The 18,021-nt window shown below is 39.5% G+C and overlaps 1 protein-coding gene across 2 annotated transcripts in view; it reads right to left on the bottom strand.

Moving 5' to 3' along the window:
• VPS13D (vacuolar protein sorting 13 homolog D) overlaps window positions 1-10,418 on the bottom strand; it is a 364,180-nt gene extending 353,762 nt beyond the window's left edge. For both annotated transcript variants that reach the window (XM_044667757.1, XM_044667758.1), the window contains exon 1: window positions 10,322-10,418. In XM_044667757.1, the coding sequence (XP_044523692.1) occupies window positions 10,322-10,418 (97 nt within the window). The remainder of the gene's footprint in view (window positions 1-10,321) is intronic.
• Window positions 10,419-18,021: the final 7,603 nt, after the last annotated feature.

Raw genomic sequence — 18,021 nt, 5'->3', positions numbered from 1 at the left:
ACCATCCACATAATTGACCATATCAATAGTCTAACAAACAAAAATCACATGATCATCTCAATAGATGCTGAAAAAGCCTTTGACAAAATACAGCATCCATTCCTATTGAAAACACTGAAAAGTATAGGAATAGAAGGACCTTTCCTAAAAATAATAAACAGTATATACCTAAAACCATCAACAAACATCATATGCAATGGGGATAAATTAGAAACCTTCCCAATAAGATCAGGAGTGAAACAAGGATGCCCATTATCACCTCTATTATTCAACTTAGTACTAGAAACACTAGCAGTAGCAATTAGAGAAGAAAAAGAAATTGAAGGTATCAAAATAGGCAAGGAGGAGACTAAGTTATCACTCTTTGCAGATGATATGATGGTATACTTAAAAAATCCTAGAGAATCAACTAAGAAGCTGGTAGAAATAATCAACAACTTTAGCAAAGTTGCAAGATACAAAATAAATGCACATAAATCATCAGCATTTCTATATATTTCCAACACATCACAGCAGCAAGCGGTAGAAAGAGAAACACCATTTAAAATCACCCTAGACAATATAAAATACTAGGGAATCTATCTACCAAAACAACACAGCAATTATACGAAAACAACTACAAAACACTTTCCAAACAAATAAAACTGGATCTCAATAATTGGAAAGCCATTAATTGTTCATGGGTAGGATGAGCTAACATAATAAAAATGAACATCCTACCCAAATTAATATACCTATTTAGCGCCATACCTATCAAATTACTGTTAATATTAAAAATGATAAAGGCTGTGATAATAATATAAATTAGTATTTTAATTANAGAAATATATACATTTTTAGATGGTTTCTTCCAATTTCCTTTTTACATTACCAAAAAACTTCTTTACTGAATTAGGAAAAACTATAACAAATTTCATTTGGAATAACAAAAGATCAAGAATATCAAGGGAAATAATGAAAAAAAATGTGAAGGAAGGGGGCCTGGCAGTACCAGATATTAAACTATACTATAAAGCAGCAGTCATCAAAACAATATGGTACTGGCTAAGAGACAGAGAGGAGGATCAATGGAATAGACTTGGGGTAAATGACATCAGCAAGACAGTGTATGATAAACCCAAAGAGCCCAATTTTTGGGACATGAATCCACTATTTGACAAAAACTGCTGGGAAATTTGGAAAACAATATGGGAGAGATTAGGTTTAGATCAACATCTCACACCCTACACCAAGATAAATTCAGAATGGGTGAATAACTTGAATATAAAGAGGGAAACTATAAATAAGTTAAGTGAACACAAAATAATATACCTGTCAGATCTCTGGGAAAGGAAAGATTTTAAAACCAAGCAAGAGTTAGAGAAAATTACAAAATGTAAATTAAATGGTTTTGATTATATTAAGCTAAAAAGCTTTTGTACAAACAAAAACAATGTAGTCAAAATCAGAAGGGAAACAACAAATTGGGAAAAAATCTTTATAACAAAAAACTCTGACAGGGGTTTAATTACTCAAATATACAAGGAGTTAAATCAATTGTATAAAAAATCAAGCCATTCCCAATTGATAAATGGGCAAGAGACATGAATAGGCAATTCTCAGGTAAAGAAATCAAAAGTATCAATAAGCACATGAGAAAGTGTTCTAAATCTCTAATAATTAGAGAAATGCAAATCAAAACAACTCTGAGGTACCACCTCACACCTAGCAGATTGGCTAAAATGAAAGAAGGGGAGAGTAATGAATGCTGGAGGGGATGTGGTAAAATTGGGACATTAATGCATTGCTGGTGGAGTTGTGAACTGATCCAACCATTCTGGCTGGCAATTTGGAATCACGCTCAAAGGGCTATAAAAGAATGCCTGTCTTTTGATCCAGTCATACCATTGTTGGGTTTGTACCCCAAAAAGATCATAGATAAACAGACTTGTACGAAAATATTTATAGCTGCACTTTTTGTGGTGGCAAAGAACTGGAAAAGGAGGGTATGTCCTTCAATTGGGGAATGGCTGAACAAATTGTGGTATATGCTGGTGATGGAATACTATTGTGCTAAAAGGAATAATAAACTAGAGGAGTTCCAGGTGAACTGGAAAGACCTCCAGGAACTGATGCAGAGCGAAAGGAGCAGAGCCAGAAGAACACTGTACACAGAGACTGATATACTATGGTAAAATCGAATGTAATGGACTTCTGTACCAGCAGCAATGCAATGACACAGGACAGCTCTGAGGGACTTATGGTAAAGAACGCTACCCACAATCAGAGGAAGGACTGCAGGAAAGGAAACATATAAGAAAAAGAACTGCTTGATCACATGGGCTGAGGAGGACATGATTGGGGATGTGGACTCGAAACTACCACCCCAATGCAACTAACAACAATTTGGAAATAGGTCTTGAACAAGGACACATGTTAAAACCAGTGGAAAAGTGCATCGGTTATGGGTGGGGGGAGAGCGGAGGGTGAAGGGGAAAGCAGGAGCTTGAATCATGTAACCACGTTAAAAATGAATACTAATAAATGATTAAAAAATTAAAAAAGAAAAATAAAAGAAAATGCTCATGATCTCTCATAGGATAGAATACAGGCCAGGAGTGCAATGACCACACTTCTCCTTAGATCATAACACTTTGGAAAAACTGAAAACTTATGCTGCCTCAGAATTAGCTCTGAAAACAGCAGCATGAAAAATCTGAAGCTTGGAACAGTAACCCTCCATCCCTGGAATAGAATCCAACTTTAACATAAAAGTCAAGAAATAGGCTGTGGAAAATGAGAAGCAGCAGAAAAAAAGAACCTAACCATAAAAAGTTATTATGGGGACAGGAAAGATCTAAAGGCAAACTCAAAAGAGGATAATGATATCTAAATAACCACATACAAAGCCTCAAAGAAAAATGTGAATTGGGCTCAGGCCCAAAAAAAGAATTCCTGGAAGAGCTCAAAATGGATTTTTAAAAGCAAATAAGGGTTAAAGGAAAAACTGGTAAGAGAAATGAGAATGATCCAAGAAAATAACAAAAAAAGTCAAGAGCTTGGTAAAGGAAGCAACAAAAATATGGAGAAAATATGTATAAAAATTCATTGAAGAAAACAGTACCTCCTTTAAAAGTAAACTGGCCAAATGGAAAAGAAGGAACAAAAGTTCAATGAAGAAAATAATTCTTTAAAAATCAGAATTCAGCAAGTGAAAGCTAATGACTTCATGAGATATCAAGAAACAATAAAAAAAATGAAAAAATTATAGAAAATCTGGACTATCAACTGATCTGGAAAATAGATTCAGGAGAAAGAATTTAAGAATCATTGGTCTATGTGAAAGCCAGGATCAAAAAAAGAGCCTAGACATTATCTTTCAGGAAATTATCAAGGCAACTAAATGGCTCAGGGGATAGAGCCAGGCCTGGAAATGAGAGGTCCTTGGTTCAAACCTGGCCTCAGACACTTCCTAACTCTGTCACCTTGAGCAAGTCATTTAACCTCAATTGCCTAGTCCTTACAACTCTTCTATCTTAGAACCAATACTTAGTAACACTTCTAAGACAGAAGGTACAGGTTTAAAAAAAGAAAAGAAATTATTAAGAAAATTTGTCCTGATATACTAAAACACAAGGGCAAAATAGAAATGGAAAGAATCTGTCAGTCACCTCCTGAAAGAGATCCCCAAATGAAAACTCTCAGAAATATAGCCAAATTCCAAAATTCCCAGGTCAAGGAGAAAATACTGCAAGAATTCAGAAACAATTCAAATATTGTGGAGTTAGCCAGGATAACACAAGATTTAGCAGCTTCTACATTAAGGTACCAAAGGATTTAGAATATGATATTCCAGAGGGCAAAGGAGCTAGGATTACAACCAAGAATCACCTACCCAATAAAAATGAGTATAATCCTTCAGGAGAAAGAATAGACAAAGAAAGTCCATCTAGGTATCTTCAGAGATCATTCTCTGAAATGCCAACTCTCACGAAATTCTGAGAACTTATCATTCTTCTCAGTATTAATTCATAAGGATGCATTCCAATCTCCCAAGTTTGTCAACTACAATTAAGATGTTTGGAAGAAATACTTGAACTACAGCTGACAGAATTTCTTAAGAGATTCCTTTGGCAGTATTCACAGCCAACATGAGATGGCCTGTCTATAGTCTTTTGCCTAAATCACTCTTTAAATAAAAATCTTTATTTTTACAAACTAAACAAATTCTTGATATTAACCAAAATATAATTTGTAGCACTAAGATGCATGGATCCCTTTTCCCCATAAGAATCTCAAAATCCTTGCTTTAGCCCACCATAAATATAATCAAGTCTTGATTTTCATGAGTCAAACTATTCTAGTTTATAGTTCTCCCCACATCACTCATCTGCCTTGCCTCCACTGCCTATCCCTGGTCACCCAGTCAATTTCACTGAATAGTTGAAGCTCCCACACAAATGCAAGAGATTAATAAGCTGATATGTTGGTATGTCATCCATTCTCAGAATTTAACTATGTATTAATGACACATATCTGTACAAAAACCCTTTCTATTTAATAATTCCAAATGAGCAACTGGGAGGAAAAAAGAAACTACAAAACCATACTAAGGTTTTCACGTGCCTCACAACAGTACACAGAGAGTCACAAAATTGCATATGTAAGTGCTGGAGCTTGGTAGGTAAAGAGAAAACCAGGGACAACTAAAAAAGAACTTCTTCCTAGTTCTAATGGGGAAAAAAAAAAAAACAACAAAAAACAGAGAAAAGTGGGTCTACCACTGGCTCTGGGAGATGGTCAAGACAAGCAATTCCACTATTAGTTTATTATTCTAGATGGGGCAAAAAAGAAAGGGCATATAATAGCCTCTGGGTCAAATAAGTCATTAGTGCCTGGCCTTTGACTCTGTAAGAGTATCAGGCAGATACCACTGCTGGGTTTATACCCCAAAGAGATAATAAGGGAAAAGACTTGTACAAAAATATTTGTAGACACACTCTTCTTGGTGGCAAAAAATTAGAAAATAAGAGGATGCCCTTGGGGAATGGCTGAACAAATTGTGCTATCTGTTGGTGATGGAATACTATTGTGTTAAAAGGAATAATGAACTGGAGGAATTCCATGTGAACTGGAAAATACTCCAGGAATTGATGCAGAGTGAAAGGAACAGAACTAGGAAAACCTTATACATAGAAACGGATACACTGTGGCACAAGGAATGTAATGGACTTCTCTACTAGCAGCAATGCTAGTAGATCCAGGACAATTCTGAGGGACTTATGAGAAAGAACACTATCCACATCCAGAGAAAGAACTGTGGGAGTAGAAACATAGAAGAAAAGCAACTGCTTGATCACATGGTTCAATAGGGAAATGATTGGGGATGCAGACGCTAAACGATCACCCTAGTGCAATAATAATATGGAAATAGGTCTTGACCAATGTCGACACATGTAAAACCCAGTGGAATTACTCATTGGCTACAGGAAGGGGGTGGGAGGAGGAGAAAGAAAGAATATGATTCATGTAACCATGGAAAAAGACACTAAATCGATAAATAATAAACTTTTTTTAAAAAGAGTATCAGACAGCCCTTATCTTTTGGCAGGCTGACCTAACACACTTATACCAACCTCAATTTTTGGATTACCTAAATTTTCATTTTTCTTGGATCTCTCTTTTGACTCTATGACACTTGGTTTCGCATTGTACTCATTTGTATGCATATTGTATCCTTAATTATACCAGAGTATAAGGTCTTTAAGGCCAAAAACTATGCCATTTTTCAGCTATAGATCCCTAATAAAATACCTTGAACATTATAGACACTTTCAATTTTCCATAATCTCTGTCCTTCAAACAAATGAAATTATCCTTTCCTTTACACAGCAAAAGGCATTCTATATTTGCATTTACATTTACATTCCATTTACAAGGGAGAGAGCAAAACTTTGGTGTCAAATAATCGGTTCATATCTCATCTCTTGTAATTACTCCCTGTGTGGCCTTGGACAAGTGACTCAACCTCCCTGGGTGTCAGTGATCTAGATGGTCTCTGAGGTCTTTTCCAGCACTGGACCTATGAGCCTTTGAACTTAGTTTTCTAATTTAAAGAGTCTAGATTAAGTCCAAGCATTCTGGAGGACAATTTCAAACAATGCCCAAAGGGCTATAAAATTGTGCGTACTCTTTGACTCAGCAACCCCACTACTAGGTCTGAATCCCAAAGAGCAAAGAACAAGGAAAAGGACCTATCTGTACAAAAATATTTCGAGCAGCCTTTTTTGTGGTGGCAAAGACTTGGAAACTGAAGGGATGCTGTCAATTGGGGAATGGCTAAATGAGTTGAGGTATATGACTGTGATGGAATACTACTGAACTATAAGAAATAATGAGCAAGATGGTTTCAGAAAAACCTGAGAAGATTTAAAAAGAACTCATGCAAAGTGACATGAGAAGAACCTGAAAGAACACTGTGCATAGTAACAGCCACACTGTATGGATGATCAACTGTGAAAGAAGAAAGAAGCTATTCTGATCAATTTAATGATCCAAGACAATTCCAAAGGACTCACGATGAAAAAGTGCTATCTATCTCCTGAAAGAGAACTGATGAACTCTAAATATGGACTGAAACATGCTTTTTTTTAACTTGGGAGAGTTGTGTTTCCCTTTACAACATGGCTAATATGGAAATATGTTTTGCATGACTTCACATGCATAATCTATATTATATTGTTTGCCTTCTCAAGAAAGGGGGAAGGGTGGGAAGGAGGGAGAAAATTTGAAACTCAAAAAATTTTTTAATGAATGCTCATTTTTTACATGTAAATGGGAAAAATTTAACAAACTAAATTTTTGAAATTTTAAAAATGAAGTCTAGCTTATAAAATAAAATTTTAATGACAACAATTTAAAGGGAGAAATTTTCAGAAGAGATAGTTTAAGAATGATTAGACTACCTGAAAGTCATGATTTAAAAAACACCTAGACATCACATTATGAGAAATTATAAAAGAAACCTGGCCTTTTATTCCTGAACCAGAGGGTAAAATATAAATTGAAAGAATCCACTGATCACTTCCTAAAAGAGATCCCCAAAGGAAAACACCCAAAAATATTTTAAAGCAAGTTCTAGAGTTTGCAGGCCAAGGAAAAAATACTGCAAGAAGCCAGAAAGAAAAATTCAAACATCATGGAGTCACAGCAGGATTACATAAGACTTAGCAGCTTCTACATTAAAAGATCAAAAGGCTTGGAACATGATATTCCAGAAGGCAAAGAAGCTACGTTTACAATCAAGAATCACTCACCCAGAAAAACTGAGTATATCCTGTTAGAGAGGGAAATGGTAATTTAATGAAATAGAAGATTTCCAAGTATTCCTGATGAAAACACCAAACCTGAACAGAAAATCTGATGTCTAAATACAGGACTCTCAGAAGCATAAAAACAGAAACAGGAAAGAGAAAATTTAAGCAATTCATTAAGGTCAAATTGTTTACATTGCTATACATATGAGAAGATGATATTTATAACTCTTATGAATTTTATCATTATTAGGGCAGTTAGGAGTATACACAGACAGAGGGTATGGGAATAAGTGGACTATGAAGACATGATATTTCACTCTCCCCCCCCCAAAAAAAAACAAGTGGTGAAAAAGAGAATTATACTGAAAGAAGAGAGAAGGGAGAGAATGGGGTCATTTATCTCATCCAAAGAGAGAGGAAAAAGCTATTAAAGTAAAGGATGAGGGGCAGCTGGGTAGCTCAGTGGATTGAGAGTCAGGCCTAGAGACAGGAGGTCCTAGGTTCAAATCCGGGCCTCAGACACTTCCCAGGTGTATGACCCTGGGCAAGTCACTTGACCCCCACTGCCCACCCTTACCACTCTTCCACCTAGGAGCCAATACACAGAAGTTACGGGTTAAAAAAAAAAAAAAAAGAGGTAAAAGGATGAGAGTAAAGATGGGCAATGCTTAAACCTTATTCTCAATGAAAATGACTCAGAGAGGGAATAACATCCATAATTAGATGGATATAGAAATCTAATTTACCCAATAGGAAAGCAGGAGGGGAAAAAGAAAAGAGATGAGGGATAATAGAGAAGGTAATTTGAGGGAGGCTATATTTAGAAGTAAACACTTATGAGGAAGGACAGACGGAAAAGAGAAAGAACAAGAACAAAAGGGGAAAATAGGATGGCGGGGAATATGCACTTAGTACAAGATGTAAAATAAGTAATTTTTAAATTTAAAAGGCTTTGTACAAATGAAAATAATGCAACCAAGATTAAAAGGGAAACGATAAACTGGAAGGGGGGATTTACAACAAATTTCTCTGCTAAAGGCCTTATTTCTCAACTACATAGAGAACTGAGTCAATTTTATTAAACTACAAGTCATTCCTCAATTGACAGAGGGTCAAAGGACAGAGAAAGGTAATTTTCACATGAAAAAATCAAAGATAACTATAGCCATATGAAAAAAATGTTCTAAATCACTATTGATTAGAGGAATGCATATTTAAAAAGCCATAACGTGCCTCCTCATACCTATGATATTAGCTAATATGATAGTAAAGGAAAATAAATGTTGGAGAGAATGGGGCAAAATTGGGACACTAATACATTATATTTTTAACTAATGCATTATTGGTAGAGTTGTGAACTGATCCAACCATTTTGGAGAGCAACCTGGAACTATGCCCAAAGGCTATAAAACTGTGCAAACTCTTTAATCCAGGAATACCACTACTAGGTCTGGACACCAAAATTATTTTTTTAAAGAGGAGGAGAGAAGGACCTATTTGCATATAAAGATTTATAGCTTTTTTTGTGGAGGCAAAGAATTGGAAATTGAAGTCCAACAACTGGGGAAAGGCTGGACAAATTATGGTTTATAATTGTGATGGAATACTATTGCACTAAAAGAAATGATGAGCAGGATGACCACAGAAAAACCTACATAAAATGATGCAGAGTAAAATAAGCAGAACCAGGAGAACACTATACACCATAATAATATTGTATGACGATCAAGTGTAAAAGATTTTGCTATTCTACGCAATACAATGATCCAACACAGTTCTGAAAGACTTAAAATAATGTTATTCATCTTCATAAAAGAACTAATAAAGTATTAATGAAGATCAAAGCATACAATTTTTAATTTGTGTGTTTTTATTTTTGGATTTTGGTTTTATGTGATAATTCTCTCACAACATGACCAACTTGGAAATATGTTTTGCATGATAATACACATATAACCTAGATTGAATTGCTTGCCAGCTCCTAGAAGTGGAAAGAAAGGGAGGAAGGGACAATTTGGATCATATAACTTTGGAAAAATTATGTGGAAACTTATTACATAAAATAAAATATCTTTATAATTAGATCAAACATGTATAATCCAGATCAAATTGCTTATCATATCAGAGAGAAAGAAGGGAAGAGAGAGGAGACAATTTGGGTATTATAATTTCAAAAAACATATGTAAAAGATTGTTATTAAAGGCGGTTGGGAAAATAAAATATTAAACAAAAAAAAAAAAACACAAAGAGTATAATTAAAAAAACCTATTTAAAATTGTTTTGACCGAAAAAAAACATTAAAAACATCTTATTTAACTTCCTTATTTTATATATGAGGAAACTGAGTGAGAAGAATGAAGTCTCTTCTCTGAGGTCACAAATGAGGGTCAGGAGCACAGTTAGCCTTGGAACTTGAGTCAGCTTTGGAGTCTGGGTGCCCTAAGGCTCTTTAATCCCTACCAGGATTTGCTCCTAACTCTCCAAGCTGTTCTGTCATAAACCACACAAGTCTCTTTACCCTGGAACCCTCTTCACTACACACATAGAAACCTTATCCTAGAAACCCTCAATGCACACCTGGATTCTTCACCTTAAAGTCTTCTCAACATGCCCCTGGCACACAGAAAGCAGTTAATGATGCTTGTTGACTTGACTTTCCATTATACCACCCGGCTTCCAGAAAATCTATTTGAGACTTCACATTAATAAAGTAGCATATATTTTATAATGGCCCCAAACTCCAAACCAATATAAATCTTATTTCTAAAACATCATTCTTTAATTCTATTAATTCTAAAACAAATCAGCAGTAAACTTAAGTTATTTTATCAAATGAGATAATGCAGGCAAACTGCAAACTCAAATGTGAACTACTATAAATGACATCTATCATATAAATACATAGTGGCTTTTAGATGCATTTTGCTAAAAAAAGAAAAGCTTAAATATTTTATTATTCTGAATATAAATGGGAATCAACTGTAAAGGGTCATACAGTGCCAAAGACAAGCAAACATAGCCTTACCTTTTAGAAGTGCTACAGAAAGTTGGTCAGTGTTCAAATTACTGACATATTTGCCCAAATAAGTGTTAAGAACCCAGGCTACAAGACCTTCCAACATGACTGTGTCTTAAGGAGATGTTTAAGTCTCTAATGTCATTCTCTCTCACATGCACTCATGGCTACAGAAGAATCTGGAGAAAAGAAAAAAAATGTGAAATGCAATTACTAAGTCCATCTTCCTCAGCTGCCCTCAAACATATCCGTATTTTTTGGCACCAGAATGTAAATTCAACTCAGAAATTTCTAATCCAAAATAGACCCAAAAATCCATAAAAGGTTCGAAATATCATTTCAATAAATTACTCGATGAGAACTAACAATATACTTCACTGAATTATATCAGGATTGGATTATTCTAGATCAAGGCAATGCTGAAGTGACTCTACTATCCAGAGAAAATGTACCAATGTTTACTACACTCTCCTGGATTTGTCATTCTAGGTCACCCAATTCAGGTTTAGAAATTAGCTCTTTATAATTCAGGGGGATAAGAATCTAAAAAGAGGCCTTTTCAGGTTTGGGTTGAGCTAGATAGCCTCTGAGATGCCTCTTCCAAATCTGAAATTCTGTGACTGTTTTGTAGTATACAAATCCTTAAAGATGGGAAAACTCTTTCATATACCACAGAAAAATGTATAGTCATAGAAAAACTATTACTGTTGGTAAAAGGTAAAGTTCTGATAAGTCCTAAGAAAATTCAGCATTTATTTATTTATTTGTTATGGAAACAAATGAACTTTATTTGGTTCTAACTAGTGGAACTCAGTCCTGAATTCCTGAGTAAGCAGAGCTCCAATACCTGCAAAGCAGTTAGAAAAACAGAAACAGAAGTGGATTTGGTATCAGGAAATCTGTATTCAAATCCTGATTCTGACACTAACCCTAAGTTATCTCATACTTTTAGGAGCCTTGGTTTTCTTATCCAAAAAAAGGGAATAATGATACTTAAACTGCCTCCCTTAGCATGCATTTTGTAAGCCTTAAAACACTATGGGGCAGCTAGGAGGCACAATGGATAAAGTGCCAGGCCAGGAGTTGGGAAGAGTGATCTTCCTGACTTCAAATCCAGTCTCTGACACTAGCTATGTGAGCCTGGGCAAGTCACTTAACACTGCTTGCCTTAGTTTCCTCATCTATAAAATGAACTAGAGAAAGAAATGACAAACCACTCCAGTACCTTTGCCAAGAAAACTAAAACTAAAACACTATGGAAATGTGAGTTGTCATAATTATGACCTATTACACTGATATATCCAATTAATATATGAGAAAATGAGGCCCAATAAGGTTAGATGAGTTTCTCGGGTCCTTCAGCTAATAGATCACAACTGAAATTCTGAGTGCTGCATCTTCCTCTGGCCCACTAATCCACTCTCACCTCTCTATCATTCAATTGAGTCTTAAGAAAGAGAGATACCTGTTATGTGTGCCAGGGAATTGATCCCACTTGGAACATTTTCACCTTCAGGATCATTTCCAGGCATTTTCTCTCATCCCTCAGTGATTCACACCGTTGCCAGATGCATAATGCCATCTACTATTGCTGAACTAACAAAAAACATATAATCCGTTTCTAATCAAATGTGTTAAGCTCACATCTCCCAGCCAATCTTGATGGCTGTTGTTCAGAGGCAGGTTGTAGCCTAAATACAGTAATGTATTAAAAATTAAATAAAATAGACTTTAAACAGGTGGGACCCTAGAAATCATCTATTTGATGAGAAAAACTGAGGCCCGGGGAGCATAAGTGACTTGCCCACAAAGCCATGCACCTCTTTACTGATAGATCAAGAACTAGATGCTGTCTCCTGACTCCCCACCCAAGACTCCCATTATACCACATCATAGGAGATTAAATAATTTTCTTTAAAATGCTTAGAAAACATTTTAAAGAACCCAATAAGTTTTAGGGATGTTGTTGGGCACGCCTTATATAAAGATGAAGTTAAAAAAACAATGAAGTTATGAAAACAAAAATAAACATCTTCCTGACAGCCTGAGAAAATGAAATGCCACATGAAAGAAGGCCTACTGTACTCTTAAAACAATTAAACTGACTGACAAATTATAGAGCTGTGGCAGCAGCTGGAGAAGCCAAGGGGAAGATCAAGAATGGGAAGGTGTCTGCATTCCTAGTTAGACTAGCCAAGCTAATTCATCAGGGCAGCTTCTCTCATGAACCAAGCATCAGTCAGGACTGACACTTGGTATTAAACTCAAGCTGTTTTACAGCTCCAAGTTCTTTCTACTGTCCTCTCCAATCAGTGCCAAGCACTTACCCCTTCCTGATTCTCTCTCACCTTGCCCTTGTCTGGTTATATGCAGTGGGTGTAGCTGGGTATCAATCAGCTCCTACACTCAGCCAACTGGCTGGTATGCATGACCTTGAGTCCAGCAGGATCCTCATTCCAGAGTGGCAAAAGCCAAAAGTAAAAGCTCCCCTCCACTGCCCCATCCAAACAATACTCCCAATCCTACTCCCAGGATGGCAACTGCTGACTAGCAGGGATACAAGTGTGCTGGGAGGGAGAGCCCTCAGAGTAGGTAGAGTATCCTAATAGGAAAAGAAAATATCAACAAATGAAAGATAGTACCTCTTTCTCCACATCCCTGCTGGCTCCCAACAGAGAAGGCATGGAGGAAGCAAGCCAGGGAGCTAACTGCCCATCACATTGCCCAGTTTGCTGAATGTGAGAGGGCATTTCTGTTGCCTGAATCAGGGTCCTGTCACCGGCTCCCTCCTCAAGAAGAGGAAGCACAAGGCTACACAGACTCTAGGAAGGAGTACCCTGGCTGCCTTCCACCCAATACCAGAAGCTTGGGCTTCCCTCCTGAGGAGGTGGCCCTCAACACAAGTAGTACTAGAGCCTGGGTGACTGGCAACTTGGGAAGTTTGTACCTACTGAAGTGGGAGGGGAGACGCCCTGACGCCTTAGGGAAGGGGCAGGTGCCACAGACTCAGCAGAACATGTTCCCTTCCCCTCCATAGCCAAATATATCACACAGGGCCAGAGGGGACAGGACTGGAACAAGGTTGGGTCTCACTCACTTTGGGGTAGGTTAAGGGGAGGAGGTGTGCCTCAAACGCAGGTCCACTTGGACTCAGACTGGTTTCAAAAATGCACTTTTCCACAAACTCTCAGACTTTGTGCAATCTGACCCACGTTTCTCACACTCACACTGGCTGGCTCTTCAAACAATAATGTCCATCGTGCCCAGACTCTCTAGCTCACACCCACATTCACGTTTATAGTAAACTCATCCTCACACCCACTCAGAAACATCAGGTGCACACACAGTCACACACGTACTGATACACTCAGGTGCTAACACTCGATTTTCACTTTCCCTGGCACTTTCGGTCGAAGTCTATTCACACTCACAGAGTGAGTCTGCACAGTCTACACTGGGTCACTTGCGCTGGCACACTCACCCCTACCGGCTGAGCTCAGTCATGTGTTCACACACAGGCACACACCTGGGGGGGGGGTCACCCATGCTGGCACATTCGGGCACACTCAACCCTACCAGTCCGGCCCAATCGCAAATGTTCACATTCAGGCACACACTCGAGGTCACCTACGCCGACATACTCAGGTACACAGGGTCATTCTGTGACACACTCAGTGTCACTCATGCTGGCACACTCACCCCTACAAGCCCGGCCCAGTCACGTGTGTTCACACTCAGGCACACACTTGGGGTCACCCACGCTGACACGCTCTCATCACTCTCCCATTCCTCCTCCAGCCCCACGTCTAGCCGCGCCCCTACACTTTGCCCCCAGCTTCCCGCCGGCCTCCGGGGTCTGGGGGGTTCCGGGAGTCCCCGCTCTTGCCCCCCTCACCCCGGGAGCTCTCTTCCTCTCTATCTCCGGGGGCTGGACAGCCCAGCCTCCGGCCAGAGGCCCCGGGGTCCCGCAGCCCCGCCCAGTCCCGCCCCTCCGGCGCCCCCCAGCTCCCCACCTGCCGACGCCTCAGCCGCTCTTCCTCCTCCTCCTTCTCCTCCTCCCCCTCCGGCCCCTCAATGGCGCCCGCCGTCGCTGCGACCCGACCAGACCCTACCAATAGAGCCCGCGCCCTCGATGCGGGCCCAGCCCAAAAAGGGAGCGAGCGAGAGCCGAGTCATCGATGGGTCTGCCCCTCCGCCCCGCCCACTACTCGCGTACGGACGAGTCGGGCAGGCCCCTCCTTCTGCCCAAGTTTCAGCCTCTTCCCCGACCCCCGCCCCGCCCTCCTTCTCCTCTGCTCCACGCCCATCCCAGGGTGCCAGGGACGCTGGGAACCTGCAGGGCGATTTTAGGCTCCGGTGCTGTGTGACCTTGACAGAATCGCATTCCTCTCTGGGCTCCTGGCGCCTGTTGGGGAGAGGCAGGGCGGGACTGAGCCACCTGGGGACCCTTCGGCTCTGCCTGTGGAGCGAGCAATCAGGGCCCTTCCACCTCCGCCTCCCCTTCCCCCGTGCCCTTACAGGTCTCCTGCAATGAACGCCAGCCTGGGCTTCAAAAGAATCTTGGACACAACCAGAAGAGCCGGCTTCCGGTTAAGAAAACCCGAAACTGGATCTGCTGCTTGTCAGTCGGTGGATCTACTAGCATTTATTAAGCACCCCTGCTTGGCGCTGTCGCAGGGACTATGAAGAATGGCGCCTAACTGGCCCTGCCCTCAAGGAGGTCACAGACTGATGGGGGACGCAACCTGCAAACCATGCAACACCGGAGAAAGAGCCAGGATTCACCAAAGAGTTTCCTAGAAAGGGATGCTGGCACCAAAGGTGTCAAGAAAGAAGGGGGAATAGGGGCAGTTGGGTGGCTGGACTGAGAGCCAGGCCTAGAGACGAGAAATCCTGGGTTCAAATATGAACTCAGATAACTTCCTAGCTGTGTGACCCTGGGCAAGTCACTTAACCCCCATTGCCTACCCTTACCACTCTTCTGCCTTGGAACCAATACATAATATTGATTCTAAGATAGAAGGTAAGGGTTTAAAAAAAAAAAGAATGGGGAAACTTTAACTTGGACTTGAAGGAAACCAGAGTAACCAGGAAGGGGAATAAATTAGTAGACTGTTAGATCTGGGCAACATCAACAAGCATTTAGTAAGCACTGAGTGAGTGCCAAATAATGTATCCAGACATCATGAGATATAAAGACAAAAATGAAAGAGTCCCTGACCTCGAGGAGCTTAGACTATTGGAGGAGAAAATATTCACATACATATATACCTTTATACAAAATAAGAACAAGGTCATTTTAATAGGGGGGAAAGGAGCTGAAAAAGAGATGAGACAGTTTGGAAAATACAAGGGTTTTTTTGGTTGTTTTTAAAACCCTTACCAGGGAGTAAGGTTTTTAAATCTAGTGTTGTTTCCAAGACAAATGATTGGTAAGGGCTAAGCAACTGGAGTTAAGTGACTCATACAGGGTCATACAACTAGTAAGTATCTGAGGCCATAATTGAACCGAGGACCTTGATCTCCAGTTATGGTTCTCCGCTCACTGAAATACCTATCTGCCCCTGTAAGTTCCTTTCTAGTAGGGATTGTTTCATTCTTTGTACTTCAGTCTCCAGTGCCTGGCACATAGTAGGTGCTTAACATACTTGATTGATTAGTTGAACTGAGTTTGATGGAAACTAGACATTTGAAAAGGAGTGAGTACCACACACTTCCTTGAGTCTCCTCTGGGATCTGCTGTCTATCCTAACCAGTTATTGACTCATGGACCTTTTTGCTTCCCAAAATGTATACCCTTCCATTCTGCCTTCCAATGTCTCCTGTCAATCAATTCTACCTAAAGCTTAGTCCCTTTAAGGAATTAGGAAACGAGGATTTCCTGAAGTCCCCTAACTCTACTTCCAAAAAAACAGTTAATTTCTGCACTGTGGAATGGAGCCCTTTAATGTCAAAGTGAGTTGATATTCTTCATAAATAAACCCTGGGAGATAGATTACAACTGTTCTTCCAGGCCAGAGAGAGGTCAAAGGACTTGCTCAGAATCACACAGTAATTCATGAAGCAAGCAGGGATCTCCTGGATAGGATGGGAAGCCATTTCCTGATGTCTTATTGTCTATGCAAACAAGTGGGAAGTATTTTTGTTTGTTCTGTTCCAAATTAATGCCAAATTGGCATTGGTGCAGATTGTGGTAGGTAAGACCAAACTGCTTAGGGTCCTCTCTTTTCCCTACTTCTTTTTTTTTTTTTTTTAAACCCTTACCTTCCTCGTCTTAGAGTCAATACTGTGTATTGGCTCCAAGGCAGAAGAGTAGTAAGGGCTAGGCATTGGGGGGGGTCAAGTGACTTGCCCAGGGTCACACAGCTGGAAAGTGTCTGAGGTCAGATTTGAACCTAGGACCTCCCATCTCTAGGCCTGGTTCTCAATCCATTGAGCTACCCAGCTGCCCCCTCTTTTCCCTACTTCTTGAGGTGTTACAGAAAAAGCCTTGGACCAGAAATTAGGAGTCCTGGGTTATAAATGCCATAAATGCTATTTTGGTAAATGGCTTTCCTGCCTTGGGCCTCCATCTCATTTAAAATGATGGATTTGGACTAAGATGCTATGCACCTCTCAGTTGCCTTTCCCACCTTCTTTCCTATTTGCCTATCACCCCTATAGACTTTCTGAATTTCTCAGGTCAATTAACACTAGGTCCAATTCCAAAAGAAATAAGGGCACACTAAAAAGAAACCAGGCTTCAGGCTAATAAAAATTAAAATTAACCTTTAAAATATTGGGATACCATCAGGCAGTTCCATCCCTTTCTGAGATTATCTCCTATTTGCCCTTTATATATCTTGTATGTATGTAGTTATTTCATATTGTTTCTTTGGAATATGAGCTCCTTGAAGACAGGTGTGGGTTTTTTTGCCTTTCTTTGTACCCCAAGTAGCTATTAACATAATGCCTGACACAGTTTGTTTGTTGGTTTTTTTTTTTTTTTGCAAAGATACTAGAGTGCTTTGTCATTTCCTTCAGTTCATTTTACAGATGAGGAAACTGAGCCAAAAGAGTTAAGTGACTTGCCCATAGTCACACAACTAGTGTCTGAGACCAGATTTGAACTCAGGAAAACGAGTCTTACTGACTTCATTCCTGGTGCTTAATCTACTACCCTACCTAGCTGCCCCTACCTGACACATATTAAACACTTAAATGCTAGTTCACTGATTGGCTGTCTTTTGTATTAAAAAAAAAAAGAAAGTAAATAAAGAAAAGTGATATGAAATCTACAAATAAGATATCTCCTTGTCTTGAAAATGAGGGAATTTGGACTAGATGATCTGAAAGTTTCCCACTTGAAATCTTACACAATTAGGCAGAGTGAGACAGACAGTGGAAAGACCATTGGCTGTCTGGGATCTGAGGACCTGGGTTCAAATGCTACTTCTTACCCTGACTACTTATGTGACTTGAGGCAAGTCACTTCCTCTCTCTGGATCTCAGTTTCCTAATATGTCAAATGAAAGGCAAATGACTCTGGGGCCATTTCCAGTACTGGGCAGTGTCATGAATTTCTGTGGTCAATAACAACTCATCCCTAATTAGGATGAGCCCCCCATCCTCAGACTAGATAAGAGCAAGGGGTCCATCACTGAACCCAGACTCCAGAGCTTGGATCCCATAGACATAGCCTTAGAGAAACCATCCACCTAGTCACCTAG

Source organism: Gracilinanus agilis, chromosome 3, assembly GCF_016433145.1.
Source record: "Gracilinanus agilis isolate LMUSP501 chromosome 3, AgileGrace, whole genome shotgun sequence".
In the NCBI taxonomy this organism is placed as follows: Eukaryota; Metazoa; Chordata; class Mammalia; order Didelphimorphia; family Didelphidae; genus Gracilinanus; species Gracilinanus agilis.
This window is presented reverse-complemented; position numbering and strand designations above follow the sequence as displayed.